Source organism: Centruroides sculpturatus, unplaced genomic scaffold (genome assembly GCF_000671375.1).
Source record: "Centruroides sculpturatus isolate CEXI.00-Female unplaced genomic scaffold, Cexi_2.0 scaffold413, whole genome shotgun sequence".
NCBI classification, from domain to species: domain Eukaryota; kingdom Metazoa; phylum Arthropoda; class Arachnida; order Scorpiones; family Buthidae; genus Centruroides; species Centruroides sculpturatus.
The window spans coordinates 247166-262788 of record NW_019384661.1 but is presented as its reverse complement, the minus strand read 5'-3'; the positions used below and the strand labels follow the sequence as shown (position 1 = coordinate 262788).

The window sequence follows — 15623 nt, the reverse complement described above, 5'->3', positions numbered from 1 at the left end:
GCAGCTACTGTTGAACATTTAACACATGCGTTCACTATAATTTTTTTAGATGCTATTGTTGATAGCAGTAAAGGCAGTGTTTACAAGTACACAAGTAAAGCATGACTGCAACATGTACAGGAAAAAAAAACTGTATAAGAACAAATTATAAAAACACAATTTTCCATTTACAGTAGAGGAGAATGTGGTATTATGGAACCCCATTTTCATTTTAGTGAATTGTAAACAAGGTATCATAACTACACCCACATTTTTTGTGCAGAAAGTACTGGTAACTATTAAACTAAATGTTCCTAATTGGATTTTTCGCTAGTGTAACTGTAAGTATGGTTTTTGAAGGCTTTTGTACAAAAAGTCAGAAAGTTGCTTTAATGTATCCAAAAACAAATAGAAAAGTACAAATAATGTTAAATAATTACAAAATTATTTACTCCAATGTATTTTATCGCAAAAATGCTTTTATAATAGAAAAATATGACCTCCATCAACAATATATATTCCAGCAGCTCTTTTTCGATATTCTCAGGAAGAATTGGCTTTCTACCTAGTGTCTTTTTCACAAATTGCTCTGAACAAATGTCTGCTTGCAAATAGAGAGTTTGGAGGAGTTGGGTTCCATATTAAAAGCACCAATGGGGTCCATATTAAAAGCACCAATGGAATCGCCATCTTGAATTAACTTAGGTCTGCCAAGACCAAATTTTAAAAAACGTGAACATCACACAGATTAATATGTACCCCTAAATCTCTGGAACGGAATACATGCACCAGTGAACCTACAACTATACGATTTATATTTTAAAAATAATTAAATTCACTTATCATTCAAAACTTTTGAATTTTGAAAAACACAAATTTGCTGATTCATTACAGACAACTGTTTAACTGAAGTGAAACAGGTTTTTCCCTTGCTATGGATGTCTGCCTAGTTCAGTTCAGCCATAATCCGTTACAGTTCGCCTTTATTATCAGTTGGAAATGGAGTGGTTCCATAATACCCGCAGTGTTCCATAACACCACCTTTTCCTCTATTATTAAGGATAATCTTTTACTATATTTTCTGTAAAAATGAATGTTTTTGTATATTTTTATTACCAATTGTGGATACTTGTTCGTGCATAATTAATCACTACAAACAAAGTCACATATAATAAAAGATTAAAATTTATTACATACATGAATTATGGTGTGACTGTACAAGTTAAACACGGGAGCGATAATACATGGGTCTGGAGCTAGGTCTGAATCCAAAAGGAATATGATGTCATAGGTCAGGTTGCCAGGTCTGTCCAGTTCAGGGGTTCCTCCTTGTGGCAATTTTGGGATTTATCACCAAAGCTGTCGCCACAGTACTCCCCCCCAGTGCCATAGGTACGAAGTTAAAGGTACCGGGGGTTGAACCTGACTCTTCTTCCAGAACGTGTCATCGTCGTCGTGTTGGTAGGCACAGAGTTATTAGGAGTGTTTATCCTTGGTCGCTCTGGGGGGTCTGGATGTGTTGTCGTGGACGAGTTTGACAATGTGCTGGCGTTCTCGCTGTCCAGAAATGTCGATCGATTTGTCGTTTTTCCATTGACTAAGATCTTGAAGTGCTTGGGTGTCCACACGGTAACTGGGAAGGGTCCATCGTAAGGGGAGGTCAGAGAAGTTTTATGGCCTTCTTTTCGCACAAACACGTGGGAGCAGGTGTCGAGTGCTGGATGGACAAAGTGTGAAGGTTTTACATGTGCAGATGTTGGAGTCGGCGTAAGCGACTGCATCATGGACCGTAGGTGATGGAGGAAGGATGATGGGTCTGCTGGCGGTTCCTGCGAAGGATGGATGGAAGAACTCTGCCGGGAGACGAAGGGTTGTGCCATACACCATCTCGGCACAAGTACCATTGATGTCTTCTTTTAACACTGATCGAAGGCCGAGAAGGATGATTGGGAGAGAGTCCATCCAGTGTTGTTCGTGGCATCTGAGAGCCTGTTTTAGTGAATGATGGAATTGTTCAACTAAACCATTGGCTGATGGATGGTATGGTGTTGTACGTATGTGTTGGATGCCCAACATTGTTGTCAGTGAGGTGAACAGATGAGACTGGAATTGTCGGCCTTGATTGGTTGTGATGATGGAGGGAACACCAAATCTGAAGATCCAATGGGAGACAAAAGTGCGAGCGACTGTTTCAGCAGAGATGTCGTGGAGAAGAACAGCTTCCAGCCACCTCATGAATCTATCTATGCAGGTGAGTAGACAGGTAGATCTATTTGAAGGTGGGAGTGGTCCGACGAGGTCGAGATGCACATGTGAAAACCAATTGGATGGAAGGTCGAATCTCTGAAGAGGGCTGTTAGTGTGCTGATTCACTTTGGACCGTTGGCAGTTAATGCAGGAATGGGTCCAGTTGGCGATGTCTTTCTGCATCGAAGGCCACACGAAATGTTCTTGGACAAGATGCCTCATTGCATGAATTCCTGGATGGGCCAGATTGTGCATGGAAGAGAAGATTTGACGGCAAAATTGGAATGGTATATATGGGTGAACTTTGCTGTCTTTGGTGTTGCAATATAGCTGTAGTGACGGGCTGATTCAAAGTGGCTGTAGCATGAGTGCTGTTTTATTGTCCGTGAGGAGTGTGGTTAGCTCGTTGTCGTTTGCTTCAGCTTCTGCGATGGCAGTAAAGTCTGCCACAGGAAGTCAAATCTCGTTGATCTGAGAGAGTGTGTCTGCTATGATGTTGTTCGAGCCAGTGACATGCCTGATGTTGGTGCTGAAGTGTGCAATGTAATCGAGATGTCGCAGCTGATGTGGGGAGCAAGATTCTGGTTTTTGGCAAAAAGTGAAGGTGAGATGACAAGATCCGTAAAGATGACAAGGTATCGACCTTCAATGGTATGGCGGAAGTGTTTTATCGCGGAGTATATAGCCAGCAGCTCCCTGTTGTAGGTGCTGTACTTTATTTCGCTAGGCGTTAGCTTCCGTTAAAAGAAGGCTAGTGGATGAGTTCCTTCGGCAGTGTGGGTTTGGAGTACAGCACAGATGGCGACATTAGATGTGTCTACCATTAGGGAGAGATTGTCGTGTGACGAATAGTATGCTAGGATCGTTGCATTTGAGAGATCTTGGTTGAAGGACTTTAGAGCAGATTCGTTTCAGGAGATGATGCGTTTATCATTTTTTTTGGAGTCCTTAAGAAATTTGAGTAGTGGGGCCTGAGTTTGGGCTGCATTTGGCAAAAAACATCTATAAAAATTGAGCATGGCTAAGAAGTGACGGAGCTCAGCTACAGTTTTTGGTTGAGAAAAATCGTTGATGGCCTTGGTTTTTGATGGCAAAGGTTTTACTCTGGACGATGTAATCATGCAGCCAAGGAATGAAACTGCAGATTTTCTGAGGATGCATTTGGATGGATTTAGTTTTAGGCTATGGTCTTGCAAGCGGAGGAACGTTTGGTGGAGATGGTCTGTGTGTTCGTCCACATCTTTGGACGCGACCAATATATCGTCAAAATACAGGATGCAGAAGTCGAGGCCAAGTAGGACTTGGTGGATGTATCGCTGGAGGGTTTGACCAGCATTTTGTAGGCCGAAAGGCCTATAGACGTATTCGAACAAGCCAAATGGAGTTGTAATGGCTGTTTTTGGAATGTCCTCAGGGAAGACCGGTATTTGGTGATAGGCGCGGGTTAGATCCAGGGTGGAAAAAATGGTTTTGCCTTCTAGGAGTTGAGTACAGTCCTGTATATGAGGAACAGGGTAGCGGTCAGGGACGGTTACAGCGTTGAGACTACGGTAGTCGCCGCACGGTCGCCACTGGCCATTTGCCTTCTTGACCATGTGTAGTGGGCTGGCCCAGGGGCTTTTGGATGGTCTGATGATGCCTTGGGACATTAAGAACCGAAATTCTTCCTGTGCTGCTCGGAGCGTATGTGGTGGTAACCGTCTGGGTTTTGAGAAGACAGGTGGTCCTTTAGTCTCGATGTGATGAAAGGTGGTTGGCGTTTTCTTGGTTTCGGGGATTATCGACGGATTTGTGATGGTAGTGAACTCGGCCATGATACGGTGGTAGGGAGAGTCATTAGTCACAGCGGTGATGTTAGTGACAGTTGTAGGTCGGTTCTGCCAACAACCAGGAGACTTTAGTTGCGTGACTCCATCAATTAGTCGATTGTTTTTAACGTCCACCAGTAGGTTGAATTTAGTTAAGAAGTCGATTCCTATGACGGGTTGGGTTACGTCGGCGATTACAAATAACCACGAAAAATTCCGCTTTAAGTTAAAGTTGAGTGTTAGTAATTTTGTTCCGTAAGTTGAAATAGGCATTCCGTTTGCAGCAAAGAGGACTAGCTTGTCGGATTTGCATAAATACGTGTTAGAACTTTTTGGGATAACGGAGATGTCGGCGCCTGTGTCAATTAGGAATTTGTATTTCGTAGTAAGGTCAGGCATGGTGATTCGATTGATGTGGCGGGTAGGCTACTGGCCGTAAGCGTCCGCCTAGTCAGTTTTCCGCCAGTCGGAAGGAGCAAGGGGCTTTGCATTTTCTCGCCTGCTCCCCAAAGGTAGCATGATAGTAACACATTCATGATAGTAACCCCTGCCGTTGTGGGGGGTGCTGTGCTGTTGATTCTTCCGTGATTTGCTGCAGCGCCTCCTGTTGTTGGGAGGGTATTCAGAATGTGTGAAGCAGCGGCATTGGTTGTTGATAGATATGGTGAGGTTCTTCACCTGCTGGGCTAATTCTGCAACCTGGTTCTTCAAGGTGGAGATAGTGGCAAGGTCATGTTCGACCGTTTGAATGCAAGCGGAGGAGATGAATTCCATTATCTTGTCGGCCATGGTGGCCTGTTGTTGGAGTTTTTCCTTAGATACGGCTAAAATGGCCTGTACGTTGTGAGGTAATCTCGACAGCCAGAGAGATTGTAGCAGATCTTCGCTGAAATAGTTTCCGGTCAAATCGTGCATCCGTGATAATAGGAAGGATGGACGTTGGTCTCCCAGTTCCAACCCTTGAAGAAGCGTTCTGATTTTGGAGGTCTCGCTCTCTGAATAGATGTCAATGAGACGAGCCTTTAGCATGGAAAATTTATTCTGGTTGGGCGGGTTGAGGATTAGGTCCTGCACCAAATTTAAAATTTCCGGCTCTATTGCAGCAACGACGTGTTTAAATTTGGTGTCATCGACGGTTATGTTATTTATCGAAAACTGTGCTTCCAACTGAGCAAACCATAAGTTAGGGTTGCCCTTCCAGAAGGGTGGGGGTCTGATCGCAACGTGTGCTATGTGACGGTGATCGTCATTAATTTCTGCCTCAGCCATGATGATTTTTTTTTTTTACGTAGTTGTGGCAGTGCGGAGGTAGATATCATTAAAAGATGCGTTGTGTGCGCAGTTCAGCACATGGGGAAAGGACAAAGAACAATGGCATGTAAAGGCACGTGGCGCGAGAACAAAGAAGGGTAGCACGTGGTGTACTATACCTTTTCATTGAAAAAGTCGACCATTGATGAAAAATTATTCGTGGTTACACGTTTCGAAGGTCTAGCTGTATGAGTTGGCAGTTCCAGAAAAAATGAAAGTCCAACGTTTGTATCCGATATGAATGGATGGAATTTTCATGTCACACGGTAGAGTCTTTCGTCAGGTAGAGGAACCATAAAACATATATCACATTCGGCTCACCAGTTTGTGGATACTTGTTTGTGCATAATTAATCACTACAAACAAGGTCACATATAATAAAAGATTAAAATTTATTACATACATGAATTATGGTGCGACTGTACAAGTTAAACACGGGAGCGATAATACATGCGTCTGGAGCGAGGTCCAAATCCAAAAGGAATGTGATGTCTTAGGTCAGGTTGTCAGGTCTGTTCAGTTCAGGGGTTCCTCCTTGTGGCAACTTTGGGATTTATCACCAAAGCTGTCGCCACATCAATACAAACCTACAATGTGCTCTATAAAGTTGCAACTTAATGTCCAAAAAATAAAAATATCCTGATGTGAATAATGAAATTTCTTATATATCTCTAAGTATCAAATATTATATGGACTAAAAGTATGAAGTGAAGATGGGTATAGTAACCTGAAAGTACTTCGGAGAAGTCATTAGTTTTTGATATTAAGAAATATTCCGATAAAGTAATTAAAAGCAAATAATAATACAAAGTTGAAATCAACATTATGACCTAATGATACTGGTTAGATAAAATAAATTGATTTGATTGATGATGACGATGATTAGAACTGCAATGAGAAGAAGATTCTTATTCAAGTATAAGAGGAACAAAGTATTTCCCCCTAAGTGTATTATGAATGTTAAGCTTCCTGAAGATTGTAAAGTCATTAGAACCAAAACTTAGGAGGCTTTGTTTAGAGAAACTGATTAGCATCACAAAGCAAAGGATGATTACACTTTGTAAAGCCCAAGTTAGTGTCAAAGCATTTATATCAGAAAAAGTAACATTCTAGCCTGTCTCTACAGGATAAAAGGGTGAAACCTGGCCCTGCTTATATACTACTACTCCAGAGCAGCCATTGAAAGCATGACACTTATTACATTATACAGTTTAGAGGGTACCGTCACAAATGTTAAAACATTGTTGTTCTATTTCGTTTCATTTGTAGATGTAATTATAAAATAAGTGAAATCTACCAAAAAAAGAAAACAGAGGGAACCTTCTAACCTTTGTATGTTCAAGATACAAATGCCTATCAAATAATAAAATTTTTTTCACTTCATTCCTGTTTTATTAAATAGATGATAATAAATGTTAAAATAAACTCATAAAAAATGAAATAAATAATTTTAATGTCCATATTATCAAACAAAATGGATTGTACAGGAGACTCAGACTATACAAGCCAATCTTTATATCACTGATATTTAGATACCCAAGCCATTGATGCTTGTTATGCATCTCACTGGTATAAAAGATGATAATTTTGTGTTATATTAAAATATAATTGTATTCCAACCACTAGGCAGAGCAAAGGAGTCATGATGGAATAAAGTGTATTTCGTACTAACTGCTTTTAATTTGTAAATTCTTTCAGTGGATATATACAACAGTGCTACCTTGTAAAAATGTCACTTTCTCCCTCCTCTATATTCAATAATTTCTCAGGGAGCATCTCTATTATGTATAGAAAATCCTTTTCTTTGCTATCAAGATGACAGAACTATGTTGGCAAGCAACTGTTTCAAATTCTTGCTTGAATGTTATGCAGTATCCATGTTGTTATTTTTAGTACTGAGATTATAAGTTGTTTCTTAAATCTGGATGACTATAATATCTTGTAGCTTAATTGTGTTTTTACAGTTTTTGACATGCAAACATATGCAGACTGATCCAGTTCCAATATATTTTAATGCATGTTTTTCTGCAGTTTGTATTTCTTTGTACAGGTCTTAATTTATCTTCATAAAATTTGCACCATTACTACACATGTACAGTGGTTCTGTTATCAAGACAACATTCTGTTGAGTTAAGAGATTGTGCTGCCAGCACTGTGACCACCATTACATATTGAAATTTAAACATTGCTCCCCTTTAAATTTCTTTCCTTCTGTATTTGACTGCATGGTGACCAGATTTACCACAATTATATCAAGTCCCAGTAAACTGCAATGGGAGATGGCCTTTTTCTTTCAAATACTAATATTAACAGATATTTCTCCTTTGTTCTAATCCTATCAGCAATGCATTTTATTTGTCTGTATATTAGTGTTTCTCTTTCTATCTTGCTTCTTCATCAATTAATTTTATTTTTAACAATTTTGGCTTGGGTATGTTGTCTACTGTAGGTCTTATGATTTAATGTTACACTCTGCTACCATGTTATCTCCTATTTTATTTTGTAAGTGTATAATTATATACATATATTGCTCTCCTGTAACTTGTATTCATGTACCCTATCCCCAGCTATGCCTAGCGGTGCTGGTTATGTACGCATATGTGCTTTAATAAAATAACTGAACTGAACTGAACTGGGTATGTTGTCTCTGGACTCAACAGCAACTTGAAATGTCTCATATTCATCAGGCATGAATTTAGTAACATTATTGAATATAACTCATTTGGTATTGAGATACCTGCTTCTTCCAATTATTTTGCCTTTTCCATAAATCCATTCATATGCCCTACCATCATGTCTTTGGATCCCTTTTTCATTTGGTAAAACTGTCTCTTTTATTGATCCTTTCAATTTATATAGTTTCTCTAGTTTGTCCTATACTTCTTTAGACATTTGAACTTACTTTATGAGGCCAAGTAAATCTAGTGCTAGCACTTTTTCATCTCTTGACATCCAATCCATTGAGCAGGATCATCATTTGGTTTTGGTATAGATACATATGGCCAAAGATCATCACAGATAAGTGTGCTGTGCATCTGTAGCTTCTATGATTCCTAGTTACCATCTTCAAGTCTGTACATGTGCTGCATGCCAATGCTATTCATGGCTTCATATAATCCACATTTCTTTAATTTAAATAAATATATTACTTACTTGGTTCTTCAATTAGTTCTTCATTTGATATGTTCCAATTGCGAGAGCCTGGATGGAAATCAATTTTGTGGGTCTGAATGTTGGCAATCAATTGAGATATTAAAGATCTCGGCTTATAGAAAGGTATAAAGTAAGATTTAAAGGTCTTGACTGAACAAATAAAATTTTTTTATAAAAAATTAAAAACAAAAGATGAATTGTGTGGAAAAAACCAAAGTTGAGGGAAATGTAGTTAGAGAGGAACTGTGTTTAGTCATGAAATTGATCTCGCCCGCATCCTCCAAAAGGTTTCAAATTGTCACAAGGTGACGAGGGGAGGTCAATCAAAGGGCAGAATCAGAGGTAAAACATAAAAATGCGCAATTCAGGGACATGAAGTTCTTGGTTCGTAGTGCTCCACTCCAGAAATTTAGTGATTCTGCAGATCATCAATGAAGGATTTTTTGACATCCTGGGATTTACCTTTGCTCTCCCATGTCATCCTGATTCACCCAGGTCCACCCATTCGCTGGAGGAAATCACTCAAAGCCGTACCAGGCACTCCAGGGCTGTTGATCTTCACACTCATTTGCAGGAAGGAGAAAAACAACAGATCGAACATTTGGACCTTTTGTGCAGACTTGTTTCCCACTCCTTGAGCTGTGTTATGCCTTATTATAAGAATTGTTGTAAGAGAAATTTTTATAATTTATTAAATGGATTAATGATGGAAAGCATGTCTCAGAGGGTCTTTTATGCTCACACATGATAGTCGTGACCTTTTGACAGTCCTGATTAACATACCCAGTCAGCCAACCTTACACAATCAACCACACTTTTCTACCATGTCAGGACAAGAATGGATTGGGCTGAGCTGAGAATTAGATTAAACAACAATTTAACACATATATATTGCAGCTTATTCTACAATATAAAAAGGAAGGAGAGAGAACAAAAAAGGATGAGGTCAAAAAACAGCAGAATGTCAAGTTCCTGTGTGATGGGAGTTCTGTGCACCACACAGACTCAGCAATGTCATGATGTCATGTTCAAACAGTTTAAACAGGGCAGTATTCTGGTCACCGTCTCTGGTCTCTAGTCTCTCACAAGCTGGTCGCTGATTGGCTAATCCAAATGATTAGTCAATCATCGACTGGCTTGTGAGAGACAAGAGACCAGAAACAGTGACCAGAATATGGCCCCAGGAAAACAGGAAGTGATGTTGAGAACTAAAGGCAGTTTTCATGTAATGCCTGCCTTGAGTCTAATATTCAATGGTCAGAGGGTAGCTTCAATGTACTCATGGTGCCACTTAATCTCTTATCAAAAATACGAATTGTGTAAATGCCAGATAGTGAAGATTTTTTACATCTTTATAATTTCTCAGTAAGAAAAAACTGCTGGCTAAACTCATGGATGCCTCTTACAAGAGACAGAAGGATTCATAATTGCCATACAAGAGAAGTCATAAATAAAAGAAATTAAGAAAGCACATCTTAAAAGACGTTAACACTCATAGAAGACACCTGTAGGAAATGTCACATCATGCACAAAACTATGCCACACATAACACTGGGTTGCAAGCTTTTAAGACAAACAGACAACTTACATTAATGTAACTAAATTGCAAATATAATACAGTTCAACCTATCTTTCTCAAATATGCTTCCCTTGAAAACCTCTTTATCTCAAAATTTATTTCTTTCCCTGCATTTTCAACTTAAATTCAATATATTTTCCATGTTTATCTCAATAATTTTCTCCTAAAATCTCTATATCTCAAATTATGAACTGAAGTGTCAATTACAAATTCAAAGCTCAGCTACATTTTGTAAATTGTAGTTGAGAAACATCTTTTGCAATAAACTATATATTGTAGTTTCAATTAATGCTGCTTTTATCTGATTGGCTATGAGTTTGGCTTGAGTTTTATTAACTTTGAGTATTATGCCAACAGTCTTTTCTTGTACAGGTGTTGTACCACAAATATCACACAAAATTCTTGAAGCATTAGGACTTCACAACGGCACATCCATCGCTACAAAAGGTTACCATACTGAACACATGTCACATTGTCAGGAAATTTTTAAACATAGATACATACACAAACAGCACACATAAACAAAATATTTGTTTTCTGTAATTTGTCTTGACTTTAGTCTGGCATAACATTAAGTACAAGTATATATGCAGCATGAAAAAACATTCCAATAACAACTTGTTTAATTAAACAGTAGCATTTTTATTTGAGACTTGACTAGGTAGAGGATACCTATAGTCATTTGGGATATCATTTTCCTATGGGAGATCACAACATTACATATAAGAAGCAGTGAAATTTTTTAGCTGTTTTTTTTTTTGAACAAAAGCTGCAGCTTATATGCTGTAAAATATGGTAAGTAATTTGATGAAAAAATGCAATTTACAACATATCTTCTAACAATTTATAGTTTTAGAATTATCAAAATTTAGGAAAGATTCATTTTAGGAATTGTATGATTTACTATATACAGTACTATTTTAAATTTCTGAAACATTTAATGAATACTGAATTATAAAAAACCATGTTTAGAAAATGGAAATATTAAAGCAAGGAGCTATCTGCTGTATATTACTTAAAAAGACAATATTTTATTCAGCCAAATCTATTAGAACTGTTTTGAAGATTAATTTCTTTTTTACTAACTTTTATTTACCATAATTAATTCATAAAATTTGGTCTAGAGGTGAGTGAAGCTGCCATCTTGTGCCAACTTTATTAGTTTTTGGTTTCAAAATTATTTATGTATAACCTGCAAAAACTACTAGAATACATAGTTTGCACTTGCTTTCAAATGATTTTAAAATACAGATAACCTATGCAAGAAGTTACAGTGATCATTTTAAAGATATATAGGTAAAAGATTGATATAGAGCATGATTTAAATTTGTGACCTTTACAAACTAGATTAATGCATTATCATTTATTTTATCTGACGTGAGATTCAAGTCGATATATATATATAAATAATTATTTATATGTCAAAGACTTAGGATATTTTATATATTTAAATGATAGAATAACTTAAATTATAACAATCTACATTAATTAGAATACATTACCAATTGGATAAGATTATATAAAACATCCAACAAAACCAAAAGTCCAGTTTAAAAACGTAAATTTAACGTAAAACAACTTTTGATTGTCCATTAATCAAGTGGAAGCTATGAAAACACAACCATTCGCATTAGCTATTGATAATAGTAATGATCAAAAGACATTGAAAATGAACTAGTAAGTGTTAGATTATATGACATCAACAGTGAGAACACACAATCCAAATTTCTGGATGTGTCACCACCTGGATGAGTTCACTTAATTGTATTATAAAAAATACACAAAAAATAATTTTCAATCTAATACGACTTGTTGAGAATAAAATTCTTTAAACTTTAAAATAATGTAGTACAGTAGAGCCTCGATTATCCGACTCAATTGGGGACTGGGGTTGGTCGGATAATTGAAAAGTCGGATAACCGAAAAGTATGAAAAAATCCATTACTAGTGTAGTATATTATTATATCCCATGTAATTAGTATATTAGTATATCNAATGGCATTTTTAAAATTATAATAATGCATTAATGCAAATAATTAAATTTGAAGGAATTATTAAGAATAATTTTTTTTTCCCAAAACAGTTTTCCATGCAAAACAAATGACATAAAATCTCATTAGTAAAACTCAGTAATGAGTCTTACTAATGAGAGTTTTAAGATGAGAAATTTTAATACTCAATATTAAGATCACATTCTCATTATTAAGATGGGTGTGCAAGTACACACAGCAAGTACTGATTGGATGATACATTGGATACAGAAATGCATTCATTGCTTTATAAAATTTTAATGTTTTATTCATTATGGCTTGCTTACCTTCTTACTAGAGAAACTACTTCTGAAATAACTTGCTTTATACTTAGAGTATTACATTACTGTACAAACAACTAGCGCATAGCATATTTTAGATACCACTTAATTTACATATGAATCTTTGATCATAATTATCATAATTTTAGACGTTATTTATCAAAGTTATTGCTAATTTTTATTCATTAAATTTATTTTGTTACTTTTAATTTTTATTTTCATTAATTGTATCTTATTTTGTTGTTTTGAATATAACATTACATGGAATAAATTTAATGTTCTCAAACATCTATACTCTAACCTGATGATGGCTACTAAAGTAACTGAAAATATTTGTCTATTGAATTGAACTCAGTTCATCATTAACTGAACTAGCCAACTTAGACTGCTGTAAATAATAAATCTGCTATTGCCTTTGTTCTCTTCCAGTTTCTTAGAATTTCTTGCTCACCTGATAATGTAGGAAAATTAGTCTTTCATCAAAGAAAAGATGAATTCTCCTACAGAGTGTATTGGAGAGTGTATCTTCTCAAAGATAGGCTTTATGACAATATAATGTAGGTCTACCTGATTTAGATGGAGAAATCATCAATCACAATAAAATAAGCTTGTTTTTTTGCATATATCAACCAAATTTATTTGAGTACAATATAAACTAGACTAAGGATTTCAGAACAATACTCTGGTTATTGAGATTACAGTGCCCTGAAAATGTTTGTGTATAAAATACTGATGCTAGATTTTAATGCATTATTTTTTGCTGTTTTTGCACTTAAATTTTACCAGATGTTTTTTGATCTTATATAAAAAGTCTAAGTTTACAGTTTTAAATAAAATAAGAACTTTTTTAATTAATATACAAAAATTTAATTTTAGTGATTATACACCCCACTATATATATTAGAACCTGTTTAAGAAGTTCATACATGAAAGATTTTTCTTCACGAGAAGTCCAATTTTCTGGTCTCAGCATTTAAACCATGAGATGATAAGATGTGTGTTAAAATTTTCCATATAACAAGTTCCTGCATAAAAAGTTTTCCTATGTAAGAAATTCAAAAATATCAGTCCCATCAACAAAGTTTTACCCACTTAAGAATCTCCTCACCATAACTTTATTGCTTATGAAAACAATAATGTCAACTGAACTAAAATAAAAGATGAAGGGAATGCCAAGTGTTCAAATTTATTACACTACATAGTGTCTAAGCAACAAATGAAAATTACGACACTGTTTTGAATTATCAAAATAATGTTTTGATAAAGTAACTCCAGATATTCGTCACATTGTATATCAAGCACCTGTGTATGTGAGGTGGTTGCTAATTTTGCCGATTTTATTGTTTTGACCATACTTCCTATCTGGTGCTGTCCATTAACTGTTAACATGTCATATCAACATCAGACACTTAAGCACCTATTATAGTCAGTGCATCTTACTATTCTACTATGCTACACAATGTTATGTTATGTTATATTACCTCGATATTGAAATAAAATTGAATATGCAAATAAAAATTTATTTTTTTACAATTCTCTCATAAGAAGTTTTTTACAGTGGTCCTTTCAAAAACTTCTTAACAGGGTTCTACTGTATATATTTTATGAAGTTTATACTATATATTACAGGCATGGCCAACAAGTCGGTTGTGATTGCTGATCAGTTTTTGATTGATTGTATGTCATATAGCCTATTAAAACAAAAACATTTGTAATTTTAATAGGAATATTAATTTCATGTTTTCTATGGAGAAATCTTTTAACTATCTTTATGGATTAGTAACACTGTACTCTGAGATAATTTGTGGTTGTCTGTTTCTGATTGTTACACATTGAAAAGAACACATGCAGGTACTGAAAGAAATACAAAGTTGAATGTGGTTTTTTTTTACTGCTGGTCATATCTAGGTTAGGTTATTATTTTAGAAATTGTTTTGTCATGTCCTACACAGTTTGTTATGTGTAAAATGAACATGCCAGAGAGGAGCAAAATATGATTTGATGTGTACAAAAAAAAGTAAAATTTCTGTTTTATTATGATGGAAAATAAATTCTGCTGTTAAATTCTGCTCCTACATCCTACATTCACCTTTACCAAATAAATGTAACCTGGAATGTCAATGATCATACAATAAATGTATACATCTTAATGATATTTTGCAGCATAATTAATAAATTTTCCAAAAGGATAAAAATGCGGTACTTTTGATTCATGAAAGTAGATCAATAAATATAAGTTGGCCAGGCCTGATATATTTAGAAAATATTTAAACAATTAGTATGTTATAATAATAAGAATATATTGAAAAATAAAGAAAATTATGATGATCTATTGTATATTTATATTTTTAAATTTATAATATAGAGTTGATGTTTATGTCAGTTTTTAAATTAAGTAAATGTTACCTTTTTAATTTAATAATTTTACTTTCAGACACCAATAGAAACAGGAGAAAAATACACTAAAAACTTGATTCATTCCTGTTTATGCAGAAAATCTAAAGTTACCCTTGTAAAAATATCATTTGAAAAGGACATGATATGACATGACAACACTTGATACATATTTATTTCATTTTCTGTAAATCAACATATGATACAGTTTCATTACATCATTTTATGTTAAACCTTTCTTCTTTGATGCTGATTTTGAAATCATTTATTGATTATTTGATATTCTCTACCACAATTGATAGATATCAATACAAGCTTGTTACCTGCATAATTTTTGAAATTAACAATAAAATTGTATAGAATCAGTAACATTTGAAGAAGAAGGAATATTATTGCATACTATACTATACAATATAATATGCCTATTGTACATAAAATTTTACTGATAATGATCACTGGTAATTGTTTGTTACAAATACTATGGCCACTTGTTTTCTCAAGTTCAAACCATGTTATTTTTAGTCTTTCCTCAAAATATTTTCTCACTGTTTTGTTAAAAGTTCTCACTTTTCTGTTGTCTCATCAATATATCAAATAATTTAAGATAATATCAAGTCTATAAATAATACATATATAAGAATATTGAGATATTGATAAGTCAGTTTATCATAGAGTTTCCATGCATGGAAAGCTAGAACTTCTTTAAATAAGTTTCACAAAACCTTTGTACACATTTTACACAACTTTTTACATATTTGTTCTCTCAAGAAACTATAGAAAATGTGTAAAAAGGTTTTGTGAAACTTATCATAGAATTATAATTTTAAAAGCTTACAGCATT

At 35.1% G+C, this 15623-nt stretch overlaps 1 protein-coding gene across 1 annotated transcript; it reads right to left on the bottom strand.

Annotated features, from left to right (window-relative positions):
- Positions 1-4481: 4481 nt before the first annotated feature.
- On the bottom strand, positions 4482-5321 carry LOC111626567. The gene has a single exon (XM_023369981.1). The coding sequence runs from the start codon at positions 5301-5303 to the stop codon at positions 4482-4484; it is 822 nt and encodes a 273-aa protein (XP_023225749.1). The 5' UTR covers positions 5304-5321.
- Positions 5322-15623: the final 10302 nt, after the last annotated feature.